At 62.7% G+C, this 23,557-nt stretch overlaps 2 protein-coding genes across 5 annotated transcripts; one reads left to right on the top strand and one right to left on the bottom strand.

Annotated features, from left to right (window-relative positions):
- Positions 1–416: 416 nt before the first annotated feature.
- On the top strand, positions 417–19,140 carry TRPM5 (transient receptor potential cation channel subfamily M member 5). The gene is made up of 24 exons (XM_055271817.2): positions 417–533; positions 1,228–1,408; positions 2,234–2,400; positions 3,022–3,205; positions 4,863–4,927; positions 5,086–5,277; positions 5,615–5,717; positions 7,429–7,547; positions 7,983–8,333; positions 8,406–8,546; positions 8,615–8,738; positions 9,262–9,407; positions 10,029–10,141; positions 10,395–10,487; positions 10,609–10,867; positions 11,428–11,546; positions 11,914–12,046; positions 12,150–12,324; positions 15,734–15,887; positions 16,347–16,528; positions 16,884–17,016; positions 17,588–17,660; positions 18,080–18,146; positions 18,647–19,140. Exons 1-24 carry the CDS (start codon positions 417–419, stop codon positions 18,751–18,753), a joined length of 3,498 nt encoding a protein of 1,165 aa, XP_055127792.1. The 3' UTR covers positions 18,754–19,140.
- A 678-nt stretch (positions 19,141–19,818) lies between these two features.
- TSSC4 (tumor suppressing subtransferable candidate 4) lies at positions 19,819–23,261 on the bottom strand. Of its 4 annotated transcripts, XM_055271856.2 has the most exons (4): positions 22,866–23,199; positions 21,233–21,389; positions 21,031–21,072; positions 19,819–20,838 (listed from the first exon to the last, which is right to left on the bottom strand). In XM_055271856.2, exons 3-4 carry the CDS (start codon positions 21,047–21,049, stop codon positions 20,063–20,065), a joined length of 795 nt encoding a protein of 264 aa, XP_055127831.1. In that variant the 5' UTR covers positions 21,050–21,072; positions 21,233–21,389; positions 22,866–23,199; the 3' UTR covers positions 19,819–20,062. The 4 variants fall into 4 exon arrangements, with proteins under 4 accessions (XP_055127831.1, XP_055127823.1, XP_055127815.1 ...); XM_055271848.2 differs by having other exon boundaries at positions 19,819–21,072; positions 22,866–23,261; XM_055271840.2 differs by having other exon boundaries at positions 19,819–21,072; positions 21,536–23,110.
- Between the last annotated feature and the right edge of the window lie 296 nt (positions 23,262–23,557).

The raw sequence follows: 23,557 nt of genomic DNA on the forward strand, positions 1-23,557 counted from the left end.
AGGGGGCTGCACGGCCTCTGCTGAGTCTTTCAGAGTTTCCAGGTCATCCCCACAAAAGGCCTCTGGAGAAGTGTCTGCAGGTGTGGCCGACCTGAGGTGCCCAGAGTGGGGTGAGTAGCGGAACCAGGCGCCGGTGGCAGAGCCGCACACATCCTATCCTCACCTAGGAAGGAGCTTGGTTGAGGCGGTGCTACAGCGAGAGTTGGAGCTGCAGGGGGTCGCTGGGCAGGGCCCGGCTGGAGAGAAGGTCCCTGGGGCAGAGATGCCTGGGGGCAGTCCCCAGGTCTCCTCGTGCATGTTGGCTGGAGAGGGGCTTCCCAGGGGTAGGCAGAGCCAGCCCCTTGAGGGGTGGGAGGTGGGGATGGGCCTTCTCAGCCCTCAAGGGCCAGGGTATCCCTGCAGCTCTAGAGACCACCATGCAGGATGTCCAAGGCCCCCGTCCCGGAAGCCCCGGGGATGCTGAAGCCAGGCGGGAGCTGGGCTTGCACAGGGGCGAGGTCGACTTTGGAGGGTCTGGGAAGAAGCGAGGCAAGGTAGGAGCAGCCCCCAGGCCTCGGGTGATGTCCGCCTTGACCTGGAACCCATGAGCCCCCATTTCCTTCCCTGGAAGCTGAGTGCCAGGGTCCTCCTCACCGCTGGGATCTGCTCCCCTGGGGCCATTTTCAGAGCCCCCAGACAGGCAGAGTTCCAGAGCTGGAAGGAGTGGCTCTGGCCGGCCTCCTACCTCCCTGCAATAACCGGGACCCCTGAAGTCCCCCCAAGAGATTTGGAGGTGCAAGGTCAAGTGCATCCAGGGCCCCACCTCTGTCCAGCGCCCTCGGCTCACTGAGGGGGATGCCAGCCCAGAAAGGGGTCAGGACTGTCCAGGTCACACAGCAGGTCAATGGAGGACTGGCCCTGTCCCAAAAGGGGTGTTGGGGGCCACTCTCCTCCTGCTACCTGCCCCCAATGCTCAGCACCTCCCTGGTACCCCCTGTGTCCAGCCCCCTTGATGCCCAGCACCTCCCAGTGCCCAGTGTCCCCACATGTCCAGCCCCCTTGATGCCCAGCACCTCCCAGTGCCCAGTGTCCCCCATGTCCAGCCCCCCATGCTCAGCACCTCCCAGTGCCCAGTGTCCCCCCATGCTCAGCACCTCCCCAGTGCCCCCTTGTGTTCAGCCCCCCCAATGCCCAGCAGCTCCCATGCCCCGTGCCCCGAAAGCCCTGAGCTGCAGACCCACCTTGCAGTTTGTACGGGTGCCGAGCGGAGTGGCCCCGTCTGTGCTCTTTGACCTGCTGCTTGCTGAGTGGCACCTGCCGGCCCCCAACCTGGTGGTGTCCCTGGTGGGAGAGGAGCAGCCTTTCGCCATGAAGTCCTGGCTGCGGGATGTGCTGCGCAAGGGGCTGGTGAAGGCGGCTCAGAGCACAGGTGAGCCCCCACCCGGCACGGGCAGCGCTCCCACCCCACACGGCAGCCCGACACCCTGACTCTCCAGGCCATCGCGAGGACATTTCCCAAAACTCTCAGCCGGTCCTCTGCAGTACCCACAGGTGCAGCAGTGCCTAGGTACTGGACCAGGACCTCCCCCAGCTGGGTCTGGCCCTTCCTTAGAGCTGCCCCCTCCACTGGCAGGGCCCACGGGCTGCCATGAGATGTCCCTGCTCCCACTCACCTGGGACCAAAGCACCGGGTGTATACAAGGTGGGACCCCCTGGGGATGCAGTGGGGCCGCCAGCTGTAGGGTCCAGAGTCCAACGGCTGGGCTCTTTTTTGAGGCAGCTTGGCCTATACAACGCCCAGGAGAAAAGGACTTGAGGTTTCAGGATCCCTCACTAAAGAAATGATTGTGGCAAACCCAAAGAGACCTTCCAGCCAGACACGGGCCGAGGGCTTTGTCATTTGGGAAAACATCCTGGGATTCTGGCCCAGCAGAGGCAGCTGGACAGAGTTGTGTCGGATTTGTCTCGGAGGGAGCCCGGTGGGGGGACTGGGCCCCACTTTGTGCGCTCCAGGCGGGGTGGGGGTGCCACTTCACAGGTTCTGGGCCCAGCCAGTTCCGCGGCTGAGCAGCCTTGGGTGGGTGCCTTGCCGTCTCTGGGCCTCAGTTTCCCCACCCCGCCTTGAGGCATTCCCAGCACCCACCCCTGGCTCCCAGGTAACTGGCTGCTGATTGGGCCTAGGGGTTAGGGCGTGGGGCCAGCTAGAGAAGACCTGGGACGTGCGGCACAATGAGCCCCTCCTCCGTCCCCACAGGAGCCTGGATCCTGACCAGTGCCCTCCGCGTGGGCCTGGCCAGGCATGTCGGGCAGGCTGTGCGCGACCACTCGCTGGCCAGCACGTCCACCAAGGTCCGTGTGGTTGCTGTCGGCATGGCCTCGTTGGGCCGCGTCCTGCACCGCCGCATTCTGGAGGAGGCCCAGGTGCACGTCCAACTCCCATGACCGCTGGGGGCCTGGAGGCAGGAGCTCAGAAGGGTTTGGGCAGCGGGCAGAGCTCTGGGAGGACAGGACTCGGGCTGGAGGAAGAGCAGGGAGCGGGCAGAGCCAGCACACGGCCGGCAGGTGGCAGTACCGCATAGGGAACGGCCAGTGTAGACTGTGGCGCGGGCCCTCACCTCCTCCTGTACCACACAGGCCCAGGCCCCAAGCCCTTTCCAAGCCTGAGCAAGCAGCTTCCGTCCCCCATGCTGGGGTCTGTCTAAGGCACTGCCGAGGGAGGCCCAGGCAGCCCCTGGTGGATGTTTGGACGCCAGCCCTAGAGTCGGGAAGGAGGTGCTTCCGGTAGCCCCGGCTGTCTCCATGGTTCTGTCTAAAAGAATCCGCTCCCCACCGCCCCTGCCCCTGACTGTCGAAGGAGGGTCCCCGGACCCCAGCTGTTCGTCCCTCCTTTTGTCTGAAGGGTGGGGAAACCAAGGCTCAGGCAGAAGCGTTGTGCAGAGACCCATAGCGTGGTGTGCACGGCCTGGCAGGGAGGATCCCGCAGCGGGACCCAGCCCAAGCTGCCTCCCGAGGGCTCAGCCTCGTCTCCCTGAATGGGCACAGGAGGGTTTTCCTGTCCACTACCCTGAGGATGACGGCGGCAGCCAGGGTCCCCTGTGTTCACTGGACAGCAACCTCTCCCACTTCATCCTCGTGGAGCCAGGCCCCCCGGGGAAGGGCGATGGGCTGACGGAGCTGCGGCTGAGGCTGGAGAAGCACATCTCGCAGCAGAGGACGGGCTACGGGGGTGAGGCCCGCCCCAGCCACCCAGGGAAGCTGTTGGTGGGCAACTGCCTTGGGACCCAGTGGGGATCCAGGGACCCGCCTGTGGGAGGGTGGGGGTGACCACCAGGGAGAAGGGGGAGGGCTTCCCAGGCAGAACGCACCTGGCATGCCTGAGCACCGAGACCTGGGCCGTGGGGGCCTGGGAGGAGGAGCTGTCTGGGCAGAGCCGTGGAGGAGGCACAGCTGGACAGAGTGGCTCTGACTGGACAGTGACATTCTCACCAGAGCAGGTGCAGTTCTGTTTTCACTGGGCCTTGCCATGGTCAGAGGCTCTGGGGCTCCAAGAGGCAAAAGGAGATCTGTGAGTTCAAAGAGGGCTACTTCCCGCCGCCAGGCATGAGGTATGCTGCCGCCAGAGGGCAGCGTTACCCAAGAAATGGGCACCCCTGGCCAGTCGCACGTTCAAAAGCTGGACTTACTAAAAAAATGCTAGTGTGTAAATAATATTTGTAAACAAGCATATAATTATTTATAATATCTATGAACAATATACAATATTTAGCAAGCATAAAATTATTTATAACATCTATGAACAATATACAATATTTAGAAACAAAAATGTAATTTCTTGGCAAGGCCAACTGAGCCCCCTTTTTTTTTTTTTGAGGCAGAATCTCACTCTGTCCCCCAGGCTGGAGTGCAGGGGTGCAATCTTAGCTCACTACAGCCTCCACCTCCCCGGGTTCCAGCAATTCTGCCTCAGCCTCCCGGGTAGCTGGGATTATAGGCATGTGCCACCACGCCTGGCTTTTTTTTTTTTTTTTCAGTAGAGACAGGGTTGCACCGTGTTGGCCAGGCTGGTCTTGAACTCTTGACCTCAGGTGATCCACCTGCTTTGGCCTCCCAAAGTGCTGGGATTACAGGAGTGAGCCACTGTGCCCGGTCAACTGAGCACTCTTTAGAATTGAGAACACAAAGTCCTGTCAAAGTCTGGGGACATAGTCAGAGGGTCCGGCTCTGCTCTGCGGAAGCCCCGCTGACCCGGGCACCGTTTGGCCAGGCCTGATTTATCCTCCAGATTCAATCAGGAGGCACCTTTCAAAGTCAGGGGCCCGCCTGGGAGCCCAGTTCCCTGTGGGTGATTCTAAGGCGCCTCCAGGCAGTTCACTGCCTCACAGAAGACGCAGGCAGGTCCAGGCCTCTCTGGGGGCTTCACATATAGAAGTCTCATTTCCAGCTTCTGTTTGGGGGAGAAGCCTGAAGACTCCCTCCTGTACCTCTTCGGTTTGCTGAGCGGTCAGGAGCAGCCCGCCCAGCAGAGCTCCCTCGGTGGTCGAGATGCTGCCTCTGCCATGCTCAGTGTGAGCACGTGCAGTGCGGCAGTGCACCTGCGGGGCTGGACGCTCCGTTTCCTCCATGTCACTTTGTATTTTAACAGCCATATGCCAGCTGTTGCCACAAAGTGCGCGTGCTGGGCAGTGCGGGTTAGAATTGGAGCCCTCGGCCCCCATATGGCAGGGGCTGTAATAAGCAGCCTGTGCCACGTGGCCCAGACGAAGCCCACACTTTATTTGGAAGAGCCAGCTTTTGGCCAGAAAATGTGGTGGCCTGAGAGCCTGAGATCTGGGTGGTCACCCCAGGCAGAGGGTCCTCAGGCCTCATGGGTGCCCTGTCCACAGGCACTGGCAGCATCGAGATCCCTGTCCTCTGCTTGCTGGTCAATGGTGACCCCAGCACCTTGGAGGTAGGGGCCTGGCTGAGGCCCCCTGGCTGGCTGAAGCCTTGTGGAGGGGTGTGGTGGGTTCCGGGCACCCCTGGGTCAGGGCTGGAAGGGATGGGGGCACCCCTGACACCTGCATCCAGCTGATCTGGGGTCCGCTCTCCCCTCCCTTCCCATCTCAGAGGATCTCCAGGGCCGTGGAGCAGGCTGCCCCGTGGCTGATCCTGGCAGGCTCGGGGGGCATCGCCGATGTGCTCGCTGCCCTAGTGAACCAGCCCCACCTCCTGGTGCCCAAGGTGGCTGAGAAGCAGTTTAAGGAGAAGTTCCCCAGCGAGCATTTCTCTTGGGAGGACATCGTGCGCTGGACCAAGCTGGTATGTGCTGCCCCCTCTCCTGTCCTCCCGACTCCTCCTCCGGGGGTGGGGCTGGTCCTCTGGGAGAGCTCCTGCAATGCAGCCTCCAGCCCATTCCTCCCACCTCAGGCTGCCTGGCCCCCCACCCACTCTCGCTTCAGGCCCAGAGGAAGCAGAGAGACCCAGGCAGCCCCTTGGTCTGCGGGTGGTCCTGGGCCAGGCCCGGTGGGCGGTGGGCATGCAAGTTGCAAGGCTCACCTGGGGACACTGCCTGTGCCTCCACTGGTGTCGACCATGGCCTGCCCCTGCCCCCGTCGTGGCTGAGGCGGCCCCATGGGGGCTCTGTTCTGGTGCCCAGCTGCAGAACATCACCTCACACGAGCACCTGCTCACCGTGTATGACTTCGAGCAGGAGGGCTCCGAGGAGCTGGACACGGTCATCCTAAAGGCGCTGGTGAAAGGTGAGGGCGGGCAGGGTGGGTACAGCAGGCGCCATCGAGCGGCTTCATGCTCTGAGCCGCTTTGGGGCTTGACAGCCTGGCCAACGTTTGTGACGCTCACCCGCCTACCCCTTCCCAGGAAAGATGACATGTGATTCATGAAGCTCTCTGTATTTGGCAAGTTTTATGACATGTGTTTGTTACCACAACTTAAAACTATACTTAAAGCTCTCAATTCAGTGGTATTTTTTTTTGGCGGGGGAGGTTGTTTTTTGTTTGTTTTGGTTTTTGGTTTTTTGAGACGGAGTCTCGAACTGTCACCTGGGCTGGAGTGCAATGCTGCGATCTTGGCTCACCGCAACCTCCACCTCCCGAGTTGAAGCAATTCTCCTGCCTCAGCCTTCCAAGTAGCTGGGATTACAGGTGCCCGCCACCATGCCCAGCTAATTTTGTTTTCGTATTTTTGGTAGAGATGGGGTTTCACTATGTTGGCCAGGCTGGTCTCAAACTTCTGACCTCGTGATCCGCCCGCCTCGGCCTCCCAAAGTGCTGAGGTTACAGGCGTGAGCCACTGCACTGGCCAATTCCGTGGTTTTTTAGTATATTCATGAGGTGGGGCGACCATCACTTTTATCTAATTCCAGAAGACTTCATCGCCCCAGAAAGAGCCCATACCCCTTGGCACTCACTCCCCATTTTCCCCTAGCCCCTGGGAACCATCGATCTGCTTCCTGTCTCTATAGATTTGCGGATGGGCATTTCGTGTCCATGGCTCCCTGCATGCAGCGGGAGGGTTCGACGGTTTATTCGTGTTGCAGTGTATGCCATTCCATGCTTCATTCCTTTTGTAAGGCGGAGTCAGGTTCCAGCCTGTGGACAGACCATGGTTGATGCATCTTTTCATCCACTGATGGAAAATTTTGATTAGCATTTGATGTGCTTTTTGTTGGAGACGAACGTGTGCTGAAGGGCTGGATGCTGGCAGGCAGACACAGCCCCAGCAGAGAGGGGCGCTGCTGAGCAGGGGCTGGGGACACCTTGAGTGAGGGGCCGCTCTGGGAAGGGTGTCTGGACTGCGGGTGGCTCTGGGTTTAGAAACCTCACCAGGACAAGAAGGTCAAAAAACCCCCCTGTTTAGGAACTCCCCCTCCCCTTCTCATGAGTCTCAGTTTGGTCCCAGTGGCCTGAGAGAGGCACCACAGTCTTACGGGGTCCACGGTTGTGGAGGCTGAGGCTGGCAAGCCTCACGCGCTAGTCTGGTGAGGACAGCGGTTTCCAGCAGGCGCACCCAGCCCAGGGCTGCAGGCCTCCCTCGAGTGACCCTAGCGACCTCACCAAGTCATGGCCAAATGCCCTTGCCAGTGGAGGAAATGTGGCCCAGCGTGCTCCCCCGACAACATCCAGGAAGGGTGTCCTGGACTTTCAGTGCCAGGAAGTGGCCTCAAGGCCCAGGTGTTAGCTGGGGTACCCCCATTGCGGCCAAGAAAGTTGCCTCACATGGGAGCAGATGGACCGTCCCGATGCAGACCAGGGCAGCACGCCTTCTCCTGCGGTTTGCACAAAGTCTCGTGCCTCCTGCTGGTGCTCGGAGGTGGCGCATGTGCCCCCTCAAGTCCCAGCGTGAAGTTCCTGTTTCTGCATCTCTAGGCAGCCCACCTTCGGGGACACTGTGCCCCGGCTCTGTCAGGCCCTCAGCTCCACGCTCACCAGTGCCTGCCTGCTCTGCCCACAGCCTGCAAGAGCCACAGCCAGGAGCCTCAGGACTATCTGGATGAGCTCAAGCTGGCCGTGGCCTGGGACCGCGTGGACATCGCCAAGAGTGAGATCTTCAATGGGGACGTGGAGTGGAAGGTGCCTCCCAGCCCTGCCTACCTGCCTCCCCATCCCGGCACTGCCCGAGCTGCCCACGCTGCCTGCTCCTGCACCCTGCGGGCTGCTTGGCTGAGCCCGTTCTGCTCAGCTGTCCCAAGGTCCGGGGCAAGACCAGGCCATGGTTCCGCCTGGGCTTCTGCCTCGCTCACTGGCCCAGGCAGAGCTGGCTGAGTGCCAGCTGTCCCCAAAGCCCAAGGGGGTTGTGACACCCTCAGCATTTGCTCACGACTTGCCCCTCTGTGCCTGCCCCAATTCAGGGGGCAGGCTGGGGTGCAGGAGAGTGAGAGGGTCTGCATGACCTGGCCCTGGGGATGGATCTCCATGCTCCCTGCTCTCTCCTTCCTTGGGCCTCCCTCCTCCTGTCTCTTGCCCACTCTCTTGTCCCGCTTCCCTCGGGTGCCCGTGGCCGCCAAGTCCTGTGACCTGGAGGAGGTGATGGTGGATGCCCTGGTCAGCAACAAGCCCGAGTTTGTGCGCCTCTTTGTGGACAACGGCGCAGACGTGGCCGACTTCCTGACGTATGGGCGGCTGCAGCAGCTCTACCGCTCTGTGTCGCCCAAGAGCCTGCTCTTCGACCTGCTGCAGCGGAAGCAGGAGGAGGCCCGGCTGACGCTGGCCGGCCTGGGCACTCAGCAGGCCCGTGAGCCACCCGCAGGGCCACCGGCCTTCTCCCTGCACGAGGTCTCCCGCGTACTCAAGGACTTCCTGCAGGACGCCTGCCGAGGCTTCTACCAGGACGGCCGGCCCGGGGGTCGCAGGAAGGCGGTGAGCGGGGCTCCGTGGGGATGGAGGGTGAGGCTGGGGCCGCAGCAGGAGGCCAACCCCCGTGTCCTCCAGGAGAAGGGCCCGGCCAAGCGGCCCACAGGCCAGAAGTGGCTGCTGGACCTGGACCAGAAGAGCGAGAACCCCTGGCGGGACCTGTTCCTGTGGGCCGTGCTGCAGAACCACCACGAGATGGCCACCTACTTCTGGGCCATGGTGAGCCGAGGCCGCGGGCCCACTGCAGGGGCAGGGGAGGGGCGGCCTCCTGAGACCAGGTCTTCTAGGGCCAGGAAGGTGTGGCAGCCGCTCTGGCCGCCTGCAAAATCCTCAAAGAGATGTCGCACCTGGAGACGGAGGCCGAGGCGGCCCGAGCCATGCGCGAGGCGAAATACGAGCAGCTGGCCCTTGGTGAGTGACCGGCTGGGGCCAGGCCCGCGAGGCAGGGGAGGATGTGATAGAGGGGTCAGACGAAGGGTCCTGGGCCTCGCCAGGGCTGCCTGTTACCGCCGTGGGGCTCCAGGTGCCCTCAGGGGCCTCCTCTGTAGGAGAGGACGGACGGCTCTGCCTCTGCTCTGCCTGGGGTGGAGGCGGCCCCAGACCCTGAGTGTGGGACCACTGTGCACGTGGTGAGGAAGATACAGCCTCACACCCCGGGCATACACTGGGCCCTGCCGCGGGATGAGGGACGTTTAGTGTGGCGGAGGCTCCCCTCATCCTGCTGGGGGAGGGAAAGAGCCGGAGAAGGACGGAGGTTCAGGAAGGGCCCGAAGCAGGCCAGGCGGGGGCAGAAGGCCTGGCTGGGCCCTGCGTGGTGAACGCAGGGTGCAGCCTCAGAGCCCAGGTCTGGGCAGGGGATGGAGGAGGGGCGTCGGGGGCCGGGCCAGGCCGGGCATCGGCGTCTCGTCCTAGCGGCTGGGGCCTCCGGGGGCAGACCTCTTCTCTGAGTGCTACAGCAACAGTGAGGACCGCGCCTTCGCCCTGCTGGTGCGCCGGAACCGCTGCTGGAGCAAGACCACCTGCCTGCACCTGGCCACCGAGGCTGACGCCAAGGCCTTCTTTGCCCACGACGGCGTTCAGGTGAGTGCCAGCTGTCCTCGAGGAGAGCTGCCGGGGGTGGGGCGGGCGGGCGAGCTGGGCCCAGCTTGAGTTGACTTCCCAGCCTGCAGCTGCCCTGTCACTCCCGTCCTCAGCACGGAGGGGGCGGGTTGGGGCTTCTATTCCCGGAAGGCACCCACCTGGCTTCCTCCACCAGGCACGCTCCTCCTGCCTCTGGGCTCAGTGGAAGTGGCACTTCTTCCTCTTAGTCCTCCCCAACCCCCAAACCCAAGCTTTTCCCTAGTGAAGGGCACAACAGCTCAACCCACACCCCTGGGATGAGTGGCCCAAGGAGCACATCCCCACCAGGATGGGGGCTCCAGGAGGGAGGGTCAGACCCTACACCGCTGTGATGAACGCCCCGAGCGGTGCGTCCGCCACCAGGACGGGGGCTCCAGGAGGGAGGGTCGGACCCCACACCCCTGCAATGAATGCCGCGAGGAGCATGTCCCCCACCAGGACGGGGGCTCCAGGAGGGAGGGCTGGGCTGGGTGCCCCTTCAGCTCACGTGGGCCAGGCACCTGGGGGAAGGGCATTCCTGGGGCAGGGCGCAGCCTCGGCAAAGGTGCAGAGTTGGAGCCAACAGTTTTGCCTTCACCTCAGGCTTTCCTGACCAGGATCTGGTGGGGGGACATGGCCGCGGGGACCCCCATCCTGCGGCTGCTAGGAGCCTTCCTCTGCCCCGCCCTTGTCTATACCAACCTCATCACCTTCAGGTGGGTCAGGCCTGTGGGCTGCTTGCCTGACCGGGTCAGGCAGCAGTGCATGTGCCGGAGCCACAGGGAGGGCCTGGGCCTCGCCGGTGCTGGTGGCAGCCTGACTCTGTAGCCCCCAAGTCCAGCCTCCCTGTGGGTCCCACTCCCCACAGCCCCGGCATCCCAGTGGGCGCTTTGATTGTCAAGTGCCTGGACCCAGGCAGGTGCCTCTGGGAGCCCTTCCTGCAGGCCCTGAGCTCTCCTGTGCTCGCAGTGAGGAAGCTCCCCTGAGGACAGGCCTGGAGGACCTGCAGGAGCTGGACAGCCTGGACACGGAGAAGAGCCCGCTGTATGGCCTGCACAGCCGGTGCGAGGCAGAGGGCTGGGCAGGGCGGAGGGGACTGGTGGGTGGTGGCTGGGAGTCTGGACTCTGGTGGGGCACCCGGCTGGGAGCCAGCCTCAGCACTGCGGCCTTCTCTGTGGCACAGGGTGGAGGAGCTGGTGGAGGTGCCGAGGGCTCAGGGTGACCGAGGCCCACGTGCTGTCTTCCTGCTCACACGCTGGCGGAAGTTCTGGGGCGCTCCTGTGACTGTGTTCCTGGGGAACGTGGTCATGTACTTTGCCTTCCTCTTCCTGTTCACCTATGTCCTGCTGGTGGACTTCAAGCCGCCCCCTCAAGGCCCCTCAGGGCCCGAGGTCACCCTCTATTTCTGGGTCTTTACGCTGGTGCTGGAGGAAATCCGGCAGGTCAGTGGCCACACAGCCTGGGTCCCCTCCACTCTGCAGCTTCAGGTTGGGCAACCTAAGCTGGGTCCTGCCCTCTCGGGATAGGGCTCCCCAACTGTAGAACAAGAATAGCATAGGGGCCTCCCATCTTCCCAGTCACCAGTGGCCATGATCCTGGTCAAAGACCAAGCCCTGAACCCTGCTCTAGACTGAGCCTTGATCCCTCCTTCAGACTGAGCCTTGATCCCTGCTTCAGACTGAGCATGACCATGGTCTCCCTCGTCAGAGTCCGAACCCTGACCTGTATCACAGACTGAGTCCAGACACTGCATAAACTGATCCCTAGACCCTGGGCACAAAGAGGCCCTGGCCCCAAGTGGAGACTGACCTCAGCTTCTGTCCCCAGATAGCTTCAGTGGACCCCTAATCCCACTGGTAGCCTGGGCCCTGGTCATAGATGGAACCCTGATCCCCATGGCACACTGAACCCTGATCCTTACAGATCTGAGCTTGTCCAGATAGGGCTGTCCCCAGCGAGGGGGGCTGGACAGCTATCAGTGGACTGCCTGCCTCCCTCCCAGGGCTTCTTCACAGACGAGGACACACACCTGGTGAAGAAGTTCACACTGTATGTGGGGGACAACTGGAACAAGTGTGACATGGTGGCTATCTTCCTGTTCATCGTGGGTGTCACTTGCAGGTCTGTGGGGCCCAGAGGCCGTGTGGCCTCAGGGCGGCTTGTGGGCAGGCTTCCAGATGAAGCCACTCAGGTTGGGTGTGGCGGTGGCACCTGTGGTCCCAGCTACTCAGAAGGCTGAGGTGGGCGGGTCACTTGAGCCAGGGAAGTTGAGGCAGCAGCGATCCGTGATCACGCCACTGCACTCCGGCCTGAGTGACAGAGCAAGACCCTGTCTCTTAAAAATAAATAAACAAAAGATGAAGCCACTCAGGGCCTCAGGAGTCCTGGCCTGGCCCTGGCCCTGCCCGCAGCCGGCATGCTGTGTGCCCCTGGGGAAGCCTCTGCCCCTCTCTGGGCCCTGCAGCCCCATCAGCCTCCCGTCCTCCAGGATGCTGCCCTCGGCGTTTGAGGCTGGCCGCACAGTCCTTGCCATGGACTTCATGGTGTTCACGCTGCGGCTGATCCACATCTTTGCCATACACAAGCAGCTGGGCCCCAAGATCATCGTGGTAGAGCGCATGGTGAGCCCCCAGGGGCCCTGGCCCTGGAGGGACAGCGAGCCCCCTGCCCGGGCCCCACCCGGCTGGCCACTGACACCCCTCTCTCTGCCCCTGCTCCGTGGAGATGAAGGATGTCTTCTTCTTCCTCTTCTTTCTGAGCGTGTGGCTCGTGGCCTACGGCGTCACCACCCAGGCGCTGCTGCATCCCCATGACGGCCGCCTGGAGTGGATCTTCCGCCGGGTGCTCTACCGGCCTTACCTGCAGATCTTTGGGCAGATCCCACTGGATGAGATTGATGGTTTGCACACAGCCAGCAGGGGCAGGGGCGGGGAGAAAGTGGAGGCCTGTGTGCACAAGCCCTGGGCACGAGGCTCTCCAGACGGGTCTGTTGGGGCCATGGAGACCCCAGCCTGGAGCAGAGATGGGAAAAGTGGCTGAGGCCTGGTCCCCAGGCCCCCCACACCCCAAAGGGCCAGGTCTGGTTCCCGAGGCAGAGGCAGCTCCAGTCACGGAGCCCCGACCTGGGGCCTTGGGCTGGGAAGGAGACACAAGGAGACCCCAAGGCAGCCAGGGCTGCCTCCTGCTTGGGGAGGCCAAGCAGCAAGTCTTGCTCTGGGGGTGGTCTATCGCGGGGGGAAGGGATAGGCAGGCACGAAGGGCACAGAGTGGGCCCAAAGGCTTTCCCAGCCATTGTCCGGGGTCTGGGCCCTCCGACTCTCCTCACAGCCCCTGGCCTCTGCCCTCCCACAGGGCCCTGCTTGGCCTAGGGCACCCACCAGAGCCCCTACGCCATCCTGCTGGCAAGGCCCCTCCGCCATGAGGCCGCTCCTAAAGGCACCCTGGCTGCTCCTGGGGACCCACCGCAACGTGTGTGTGTGGCCTATCCATGCCTGTTGGTGTCCCCAGGCCGACCCCTGTAGCCGGCTGGGGCTGGTGGAGGCTCTGGAAATTTTTTCATAAGCCAGTGCAGTGGGGAGGGGGCGGGGGTCAGAGCCGCATGGCCATGGGGGCCTCTGTAGTGATGGGTTGGTGGGGAGCTCTGGGGTGGGGCAGGGACCTGTGCAGGCCCCTGGGATGGCTGGGACTCAGTGAGGAGCCCCGACCTGGGAGGGGACACACCCCTCTGGGAAGGTGGACCAGCAGCCAGCCTCTGGGGCCCTCGAAGGGTGCCACAGGCTTGGAGATCCGGCAGAAAAGGTGCAGGGAAACATTGCTCAGGTGGTGTCAGGTGGCTGGGGCTGCCCGGCACGGGGCAGTCATGGCACAACGTGCTGCCCAGCCCTGACCCCGACCTCTGTGGAGTGGCACTCAGGACCCGAGATAAATATTTGTTGATGGGATGACGGCCAGACCAGAGCAAACACAGGCCTCTGGGGACAGGCGGGGGCAACGCCGTGATGGAAATCGCCTCTCCCAGCGCAGCTCATTTCCTTGGGCTGTTTTCTTAGCCCCCGCAGCCCCTCCTGACATTTTGGTGTTTGCTCATCACAGGCATTCATTTTCCAGGCCATTAGTTTAACCAGACCCTGCCTGCCTGCGACCCCACCTCACCCTCACCATATGGCCTCCAACACTGCCCCATCCGCAGGGCCCCTTGGGGCAGGAGGAGCTCTAGACGGGTGCCTCCAGCCAGGGCAGGGTTGGGTGTCCCCTCTTTCTTGAGTGGCTGCATCTCTGGTGGGCCAGTCCCAGCCATTTGTATGAGGAGACAGGCCTGGCCGTAGCCTCCTTCTCGATGGGAGAAGGCAGGGAAACAGACTCCAAGGGATCCCTGCTCCAAGTGCTGCTTCAGGGAGGTCTGTGGTGCTGCAGGGATCTCAGAGCCCCGTGCTGGAACGCCTGCACCAGGGCCAGCCCCGGCCGCCCACTGACAGTCTCAGATTTGTCATTTCTCCTCTCTGAGCTGCAATTCCTTGGGCTTCGTTCAGCTGCCAAGCAAGTGTCTGGGCCCTTCAGGTTGAACCCCAGCCACTCACTGTGAGCCCCTTATGCTGCTGGGCAGAGAGTTATTCACTAACACAGGCTGGGCTGAGAGGGAGACTGAGGCTCAGACAGTTCCTGTACAGCCTGCAGGTCTCCTCAGAGTCCAGAACAGCCCCCTGCCTCACTCTGCACTCGTGCCAAGCCGGAGCTGAGGTTGAGCTGTGGTGATGAGCTTGTTCTCCGGGGCTCCAGGCCCTAGGGACAATTTAATTTCCAGCCCGGCCTGGTGACGCCTTCCCAAATCACAGAGTCGGGGAGGGTGTGGGGGTCTCATTCCTCAGAGCTGCTTTTATCAGACAGATTTACGGCTTCACAAACAGGCTCTCCAGGCTGGCCCTGGCCCGCTCCTCCAGAGTGCAGGGAGGAGAGGGGTCATCAGTCTGCCCAGGAACAGATTCATGGGCTGGAGGTGGCCAGGGCGGACAGAGGAGGGGCAGGCCTGGGGTGGGAGCGTGGGGAGGGCTGGTGTTCACTGACTGCCAGTGCACACACAAACACTCAATAACTCACACATGGGCCAATGCATCACAATAACTCACTCAGGAAAAACAAGGCAGGAATTCACCCTGGGAGGGAGAACGGACCCTCCAGCTCAGGACCCAGTCACAGAGGCAGGAACCTGGGAACAGGGAGACCCCCCAGAACCCACCACAGGGCAACCTGGAGCTGGCAGGCACTGAGATACACTTGAATGTGCCCGTGTGTGTGCCAGTGTGCTCACACGCAGACACACATGAGCATGTGTGCCAGGCACATCCGAACACATGTACAGGCTCACACAGACACACGCCAGCGTGCAGGCTGGGGAGGGAGGACAGAGAGGAGCTCCCATTAGGATATGGAGCGGATATGTGGTCCTGGACGGCCGGGGCACACTCTGGCCTCTGGCTGGGACCCTGATCACCCTGACGCCCACTGCGGCTCCCTCCTCCCTCCTCCTGCCCTGCAGGCTGGGGTGGGGTGGGGGTCCAGGGTTGAGCCCTGCAAGGGAGAAGCAGGTGTGAGGGTCTGGTTTTAAGGGACTGGAGTGAGATCTGCCGCCCTTCCAGGGTGTCCCTGCCCAGGGCTGAGGGAGCTCAGCCTGCAAGCTCCCAGACTGCACTGCCTGAAGAATGTTCTTGACTTGAGTGACCCAGTGCGGGATCGGTGCCTGAGGGCTTGCAGGAAGCCCTGTCCTGAGTCTGCTGGCTCAATACATTTTGGAAAGGTGGCAGAATTACTCCCCAGATTGGAATATAATCACAGGTGTTAGTGCTGTAAAGGCTCTGAGAAGTCCTGCTGTAAGGACCCCATATCCCTTTCCTCAGCAGCTCTCCCCAAACCTTCAACAGCAGAGGCTTTTTTTGGAGGAGGGGTGGAGGTTTTAACACATGCAACAACCAGCAGAAACCTGTGTGCCGTGACCCCTCTGTCCCCCACCTTCCATCCCTCCAGGGGTCTTGGCTCTACCTACAGGGCCTGTGGCCTTGGCTGACTCCAGACCCTGGTGGAAGCTCAGCAGACATGGCAGAGGGGGCCCAGGGTGGGGCTCACCACCCGTCTGGTTCTGGTTTGCTGTGATGGGGGTTTTGCTGCTAAAACCCAGGCCGTCCTGGGTGAACTGGGACAGTGGGTCACCCAACCAGCACCCCTGTCCCCTGGGTTCAACACCAGGACTAAACTATCTTGGGGCATTTGCCTGAGGCCGCCCCCAGTCTGGTCCCCACAGCACCTTTGCCTTCCAGAAGCCCGTGTGAACTGCTCCACCCACCCACTGCTGCTGGAGGACTCGCCGTCCTGCCCCAGCCTCTATGCCAACTGGCTGGTCATCCTCCTGCTGGTTACCTTCCTGTTGGTCACCAACGTGCTGCTCATGAACCTGCTCATCGCCATGTTCAGGTGACTCCACCCAACCCCTGGAGGAGAGAGCCCTGGAGCGGAGGGAGCAGAGGGTCATTCCCTAACACCGCCTCCTTTGCAGCCCACCTGGTGCACCGTGGAGGGTGGGGCTTGGTGCCTCAGGGCAGATAGGAGGCGGCACAGCCTGGACTGCGGGGCTTTGCCTGCCCAAGACCGGGAACTCTGTGGGCCGCCCTCCCAGTCCCAGGAAGCAGGGCCTGGGTCTTTGGGGGACCTGTGCTGTGGTGAGAACTCTGGGCTTGTCCAGGAGAGCAGAGTGGACAAGGGAAGACCCAAGGAGAGTGGACCCCTCGTGACACACCCCAGAGGCAACGCAGAAGCAGTGCTGGGCCTCGGTTTCAAAAAGGGCTCCCCAGCAGCAATCAGGGTGCAGGGGGGATGTGTCCCCCAAGTGGGCGTGGGGAGCCGGTAGGTGACGGCTCGGCTGTGCCCCTGCAGCTACACGTTCCAGGTGGTGCAGGGCAACGCAGACATGTTCTGGAAGTTCCAGCGCTACAACCTGATTGTGGAGTACCACGAGCGCCCCGCCCTGGCCCCGCCCTTCATCCTGCTCAGCCACCTGAGCCTGGCGCTCCGCAGGGTCTTCAAGAAGGAGGCCGAGCACAAGCGGGAGCACCTGGGTGAGGCGGAGCACAAGCGGGAGCACCTGGGTGAGGCGGAGCACAAGCGGGAACACCTGGGTGAGGCCTAGGTGGCGGGTCCCAGGGTGGGGCTGTGCGCCGGAGGCGGGTCTGGAGAGACCTGGGCCCCTCCTCGGCCCCATGGGTCCTCAGCTGGGCTCTGTGAGGCTGACACAGCTGAGCCCGTCCCCCTGCAGCTTGGCCGTCCCTGCACAGGGCTGTTCTTGCCCTCCATCCCCTGGCTGGGCCCCACTCACTCCTTCCGCCTGGCCTACCTCGCCCCGGGACCAGGCCTGGGCTCTGCCACTGAGGCCCACATGCTCTAGTAATGCTGGCTGCCGCCCGGCTTTCCCAGAGAGAGACCTGCCAGACACCCTGGACCAGAAAGTCGTCACCTGGGAGACAGTCCAGAAGGAGAACTTCCTGAGCAAGATGGAGAAGCAGAGGAGGGACAGCGAGGGGGAGGTGCTGCGGAAAACCGCCCACAGGTGCGGGGGCCTGTCCTGATCACTGGTGGGTGTCGGGCTGTCTTTAAGCGGGGATGTGCCCTTGGCGCCAGTGACAGAGGATCTGAGCTGGGGAACTGATACTGAAGGGGTAGTGGCAGGGCTCTGGCCGAGCCCAGGGGCCTGGCTTTCCAGCCTGACCTGTGCAGGACCCTGCTGGGACAGCCGGCCAGGCAAAAAGGGAGCGTGCACAATGACTGTGGCGCCCTCCCTGCTGTGGTCTCAGGAGTGGGACTGCCCACCCCTGGCTTCCCTCCAGCCCTGGCTCCAGGGGCCTGTTCCCGACTGCCTGCCCTGCACCGTTTTTGCTGGGGGGTGTGCCCAGGCAGGGATGGCACCCCGGCCCCACCGGGAAGGCATAGAGTGCTCTGTACCTGCACCAGGTGCACTTTGAGGGGTCCTGGTGCCACCAAATCTGGGTATGAGGGGGGAAGGGAAAGGGACAGGGCACCCCAGACTCGGGCACACAGGGAGGCCTGGGGGGATGGGGAGGCTCCCCACACGCAGAGCGCTGGGTGGCCATCCACAGCCTGCCCGCCTTCTCCTGCCGCAGAGTGGACTTCGTTGCCAAGTACCTCGGGGGGCTGAGAGAGCAAGAAAAGCGCATCAAGTGTCTGGAGTCACAGGCAAGAGAGCCCCGGAGCTCCTCTCCCTGAGGGGAGGCGGGTGGCTGCGTGGGGCTACTGGGACGTGTCCACAGCCCTGCCTGGTCATTCACAGAGATGAGGCAGACCAGAGCCAGGACAGGAGCACCCCAGTGGGCAGAGGAGGGTCCTGGGGAAGAGGGGCCGTCCCCGCCTGTGCCTGCTCCCACCCTGCCACTTGAGAGGCCACAGCCTTAAATGAGGGGTCTCACATTGAAGACCCCTCGCCTTTCACTCTACACGCCTCACGGGAGCCTCACCCCTGCCTTTGAGTAGCAGCTCCCAGAGGGAGGAGTCACAGGGCAGTGGGGGCCCTGGCAGGAGGGGAGATGGGGAGGCTGCCTGTCCCCTGCTGTCCTGAGAGAGCCCTAGAGCTTCCCGGACGTGTTTCCCTCCTCCAGATCAACTATTGCTCGGTGCTCGTGTCCTCCGTGGCTGACATGCTGGCCCAGGGTGGTGGCCCCTGGAGTAAGCCTGTTTGGGGAGCATGGGATGAGGGTGGGCATGGGCACCCACTCTGCAGCGGCTGGTGAGAGCAGCTGGGGGGCCGTAGGCTGTGCTGTGTGCTCTGCCTTCCCTGCTTGGCCTGGGAGTCTCAGGAGGCCTTGGCTGGACATGGTTCTTCAGGGCGGTGTGGGTGCTCTCTGATGGTGCCCCCTGCCTTGGCCAGGGCCGAATGTGGTTCACTCAGACTCTGAGGCTCTGCCTGGCATCGGCCCTATTGGGCTGTCCTGCTCACCAGGCAAAAGGGCCCCTCAGCCTCGTGGGGGCTGCTATCCTGGGCCCAGGAGTGCAGGCGGAGGAGGCCTGGTTGTCTCTGGGCTCCCCATCTTCCCCAGGCTGGCCTGTGGGGACTCACTCTGAGAGCCACGGCGTCCTGGCCCTTGCCTCTGAGCCAGCTACCTCCCCCGTTCCCGGGCCTGCCTTGCTGGCTCCCACCGCTCAGGGGGGGCCTTCCTTCCCAGCAGGCTCTCAGCACTGTGGCGAGGGAAGCCAGCTGGTGGCTGCTGACCACAGAGGGGGTTTAGATGGCCGGGAACAACCCGGGGCTGGCCAGCCTCCCTCGGACACCTGAGCTGCTTGGCCTGCCACCTGTGGGGCCCTCTCCTCAGCTGGCCACCCTGGGCCTTGTGCACTGACCTTTGCCGACCTCCAGCAGAACCCCCAGGGGGCAGCAGCCCCCCCAGCGGACAATGGCCCTCCTGGTGCCTCACCACAGACCCTCACCCAAAGGAACCGTTCCTTGTCCCTCCTGGCCTCCCCGGAGGCACAGCAGTGTCATGGGGCTGTCTCCCCTGACAGGCACAACTCCCCGGGCAGAAAACACGCCCTGCCGTGTCCCTACCTGGAAACTGACCAGCCTGCACTGTGGAAAAGCTGGCCCTGTGGCGTGACGGGGGAGCACCCCCATCCAGACTGGTCAGCTGCTCTGGGGTCCGCACCCACCCCTGCCCTGACTTGTGTTGCCTGACAAGAAACTCATCTTTTTTTGAAACGCTGGTGGTTAGAATTTCTGTCACTTAAGACCCAAAAGGTCCTTTGGGGCTCAGGTGACTGGCTCCTGGAAGACAGGGCCGGGCATCCACCGCATTTGTCAGCTGTCCCCCTGACACCCAGTGGCTAGTACAGCACACACTGGTGTTTATGGCCCCAGGACACAGCCCCTGCTGACGCCAGTGGCTGCTTTATCTTCAGTGGAGCCTGGAAAACGCTGTACCCCACCTGGCCCAGATAAAACTGGACCCCAGGCTCAGTCAAACACCTTCCCAGGCCCCCCAACTGCCCACTCACCCCAGCCTCCTCTGTCCACACCCATTTTGTCATCTCCCTTTTGCTTCCCAAGCCGTGGTCTGCACTAGGCCTGGGGCTGATGGCATCATGTGGGCTTTTGGGTTGGGGGAGGGCAGATTCTGTACCCACTCAGGCCCATTGAGGGCACTCGCTGGACACCTGCCACTGAGCCACAAGCCCTAGAGGAGGCCTGGGGTTTCCAACTCTTGCTGTCACCTGGGTGATGTGCTTGGTGAGGGATGCAGGTGTCAGCCACCCTCGAGTGGTCTGGCACCGAGGGTCAGGTGTGGGGAGCTCTTGCTGCCGACTGAGCCCTTTGGGTAAGCAGGGTCCAGATATACACAAAGTCTCAGAAAGACCCAAAACCTTTATTGTCCCTACCAGGGAGACAGTGCTTCCAGCCCACACCCCACACCCCAGGAGCTTCAGCAAGGTCTCTGCTGGGGAGGACGCTGCCAAGAGCTGCAGCCAGGGCCGCCGGTGCCACCTACAGGCAGCCTGCAGGCTTCCTCCCATTCCAGCTAGGCAGTGGCCAGGCTGTCCCTTAACCAGCCCCACTGGGATGGCAGTGGTCAGGCTGGGCCATCTCCCTCTCACACCTCAGCACCTGGGTCCTTGGGGCTGCTGCCCTTGTTCCGGAAGTGGTCTCGACTCCGCTTCCTGCTGCCATGGAAGCCAACAGTCTCCACCGGCGGGAGACCTGGCACAGACCCACTGTGGACAGGACCTGGCAGTGCCTCCACCTCCTGCAGGCCCCCATGGGGGCTGCCCCACTCCTCAGCCTCTGGGCTCCCGGGCCCGGCCAGATGGGCCAGCTCCACAGAGCTCTCGTCCCTGTCTGTGGCAGGATTCCCAAGGCCACCCCTACCCGGCTCTCCCACCTTCCCCAGGACTCTCTTCCTCCCGTGTCTGGCTTCGACCCCTCGGACTGGTTTGGTGAAGATGACCCTCCCCTCCCCACAGCTGGAGGGGTCCTGGTTGAAGGACACGCAGTCAGTGGGGGCAGCCAGGCTCTGGGAGCCCAGGAAGGCCAGGGCGGCAGCCTGATTGCTCTGCTCGCTGACCTCAGTCACATCTTCCAGGCTGTACTTGGTCCAGCGCTCGGGGTGTGCCACGTAGTCGGGGACCGGAGGCACCCTTGGGGAGGCAGGGCTTCGATGGGCCCTGCCCAGGCCTTCCACTGGAGACCGGCCCGAGGGCGCCAGGGGCCGCTTGAAGCCTCCATTGTCACTCATGCTGGTGTGGGCCACAGAGGATGGAGCCCGTCTGGCCGCCCCCTCCAGGCAGTCAAAGATGTCACGGCTGCGCTGGGAGAAGGTGGAGCTCATGCCTCTCAGATGGAATGGCTGCACTGTGGCTGGGAGGAGGCCTGACGGGGGTGAGGGCGGCTCATCAGGACCTGAATCCTCCTCCTCAGGCAGCCCCATCGGGGACAGTGCTTCCACTTCAGCACCACCGGGCAAGCTGAGGTCAGAATCCGAGTCACTGAGGGAGACTGTGTCGGAAGGCAGCGTGTCATACTCCGTCCGGTGCTCGCCCTCCACGCTGGGGGACGGCTCACCTGTCCCTGCCTCAGCCATGCGTCCCCAGGGCCACGCCACACCTAAACCAAAACAGCCCAGGAAGTTTGTTTCTCGGGAGGAACAGTATTGAGAATGAGTTCCCCCCTGCAGATCCACTGCCCCTGGACAAGTGGAGGGTCAACTGACAGAACTGTCCCCCACAGAGTGGGGTCCGCCTCCCCCTCCAAGCCCTCCTCTCACCTCTCTTGGCTGCTGGGTGCCAGTGGTTGACACTGGAGTGTGACTGGACAGCCAAGTGGGCCAAGTGGACGGAGCCCTGATGAAGGTCCTCAGCGACACAGGCGTGGTCGTCTCAGGCCTCGGAGTGCCCGGGCATTGCCTCAGTTCAGCTGCTCAACTGCAGGTGGGTGGGATGGGGGAAAGGACCAACCTCAGACCGGAGCGCACATGTGTGAAACAGGTGCCGGGCAGGACCGACCTGAGCCTGGGTTTTTGGAGCCCCTGACAGGCTAGGACCCAGGGTAGGGACTTTTGACTCGTTACCTCATTTAATCGTGCCAACCCTCTGCAGACAGGCTTGGAGCTACTAAGCGATTCTGGTAGTAAGCAGCCACCCAGGGCTTGAACCCAGGGCTGAGATCAGGCCGGAGGCCACTTGCTGTGCGGTGTGAGCAGTCGGTATTCCACAAAGAGCGTGCACCTTCCTGACCCACGGGGAAAAGGTTTGCTCCTATTTGCTGGAAGATCCCCGGGAGCTCCCAAAGAAACTGCAGCCAAGGCCATGGCATCTGAGGGTCAAGCTCTCAGGAAAGGGGGGTGTCGACCATCACCTTGAGCAGCCCTGCTAGGCAGAGGTAAATCCCCGCAGCTCCTGGAGCGACCTCCAGTAGCCTTCCTCCTGTAACACTCAGCACATACCCTGCCTTTCCAGCTGAGCAGACAAGTGCTGCCTCCTGCACCCATTTAGTGGCGGAGTGCCTGGGTGCCTCAGAGCTTGCATTTCCGGGCAAAAAAGACGGCCCAGCCACACCTTTCTGCACTGTCCTCGGCCATCCATCCACTGACTCCTCTCTTGCTACCAACACTCCTTGCCCGCCCAGGGTGACCTGTGTCTTGTGCACCCAACAAGGATGGGGTCAGGGATACTATTAGGGGCTCTTAGTGCCCCCCCACCAGGTCAAACACAGGCAGGCCTTCAATTCCTCTGAGGCGTGACTCTCCTCAGTGAAGAAGCCACCCCAGTGAAAGGGGATACCCAGCACCCCCCACTGATGACCGCTTTAAAGCTGGCAGGAACGGGGCGGGGGAAATAATTTGCCCAAGTCACACAGTATGTTGCAGACGAAGCTGGAGTTGCAACCAGAACCCTGCTTCCCAGATTCGCACTCCCGTCCTCTGCAGCGGAACGCCGCCGCGGCCAGAAGCAGCCTGGTCAGCGAGGCACTCCGAGGGGGAGCGGCGATCGGGCTGCAAGATAGGGACTCCAGTAGTCCGTTTCTCGGGGTTCTCGGCGAAATCCGGCAATGAGTGGAAGGCAGAGTTGACTCCTTCACGGCCGGAGGCTGAAGGAAGCCGTCTCTTTCTCCACATGAACGCAGAGCCCGGCCTTTCTCCACTATATGTGCCAGCAAGACCTCCCCGCCAGAGAACAAACGAACTCTCGGTGCCAAGTTGGCTCTCGGTGCGAAGTCGGGCTGGACAGGCCCGCGTCCGGGCCTCACAAGGATGCTGTGGGTCCCAAGGGCCCGGCCGCGAGGTACGGGGGTCGGCGAGCACAGCGGGGCCTCCGAGCTCAGGTATTAAAGCTGCGCTCAGTGACCTCCCGGAGGCTTGGCCGGCCCGCGCGGCCCGTTCTCCCTCACCACAAACCTACCGGCTCAACGCTGCTCGGCAGTCTCCATTTTCGTCGGCGCCGCACCTTCGTGCGGCGCGCTCAGCCCTTTGGGAAACCGAGTGCTTTGCCGGCCGAGCACCACGGCCTCCGCGCCTGCAGAACTACAACTCCTACAAGGCACTGGGCCGCAGCTCCCGACGACTGTCGGGACGTGTAGACTGTGCGCATGCGCTCGCCCCTCTACTCCTCTCCACTCCCCGGCCCTTGGGTCCGGCTCGGAAGCAGCCCCGGAAACGGCGGCATTTGTTGGAGAAACAAGACCGGAATTGACCAAGAAGAACAGGAAGAGGAGGGGCCAGGCCTGCAATTCCCAGAATGCTCGAGGGCTAACCGACAGCCAGGCCGGCTTCCCGTGGTCTCAGCGCCACCTGCCGGAAGCTGCCGCCTCAGTCAGGAAGTGCGTCATCTCGTACGGAGGACGAATGGCGTTCCCGGCACTTCCGGTCCTGACCGGAAGCGGTAGCTGTCGCTACTCCTGGGTTTCGTCAGGGCACCGAGGCGGGGCTCCCCAGCATCCCACGGTCCCGCTCAGGCCAGACGCAGAGGCGATCCCAGCCCGAGATGAGGACGCGGGGTCGTGACCGCTGGGCCACGGGTGAAGGAGGTGGCCCTGCTGGACCCGCTGGCTGGGCCGACGCTTTCCCAGCCCTAGGGGTCTGCTGGGCCCTGGC

The sequence above is a fragment of the Symphalangus syndactylus genome, chromosome 1, assembly GCF_028878055.3.
Source record: "Symphalangus syndactylus isolate Jambi chromosome 1, NHGRI_mSymSyn1-v2.1_pri, whole genome shotgun sequence".
In the NCBI taxonomy this organism is placed as follows: domain Eukaryota; kingdom Metazoa; phylum Chordata; class Mammalia; order Primates; family Hylobatidae; genus Symphalangus; species Symphalangus syndactylus.

Excerpts from the sequence above, each read along its gene's own strand:
- TSSC4 (XM_055271848.2), bottom strand. The coding sequence starts at position 21,049 with ATGGCTGAGGCAGGGACAGGTGAGCCGTCCCCCAGCGTGGAGGGCGAG.
- TRPM5 (XM_055271817.2), top strand. The coding sequence starts at position 417 with ATGCAGGATGTCCAAGGCCCCCGTCCCGGAAGCCCCGGGGATGCTGAA. Across the intron at positions 10,142-10,394 it reads ACCAACCTCATCACCTTCAG|TGAGGAAGCTCCCCTGAGGA; the intron begins GTGGGTCAGGCC and ends CTGTGCTCGCAG. Across the intron at positions 17,661-18,079 it reads TCAAGTGTCTGGAGTCACAG|ATCAACTATTGCTCGGTGCT; the intron begins GCAAGAGAGCCC and ends TCCCTCCTCCAG.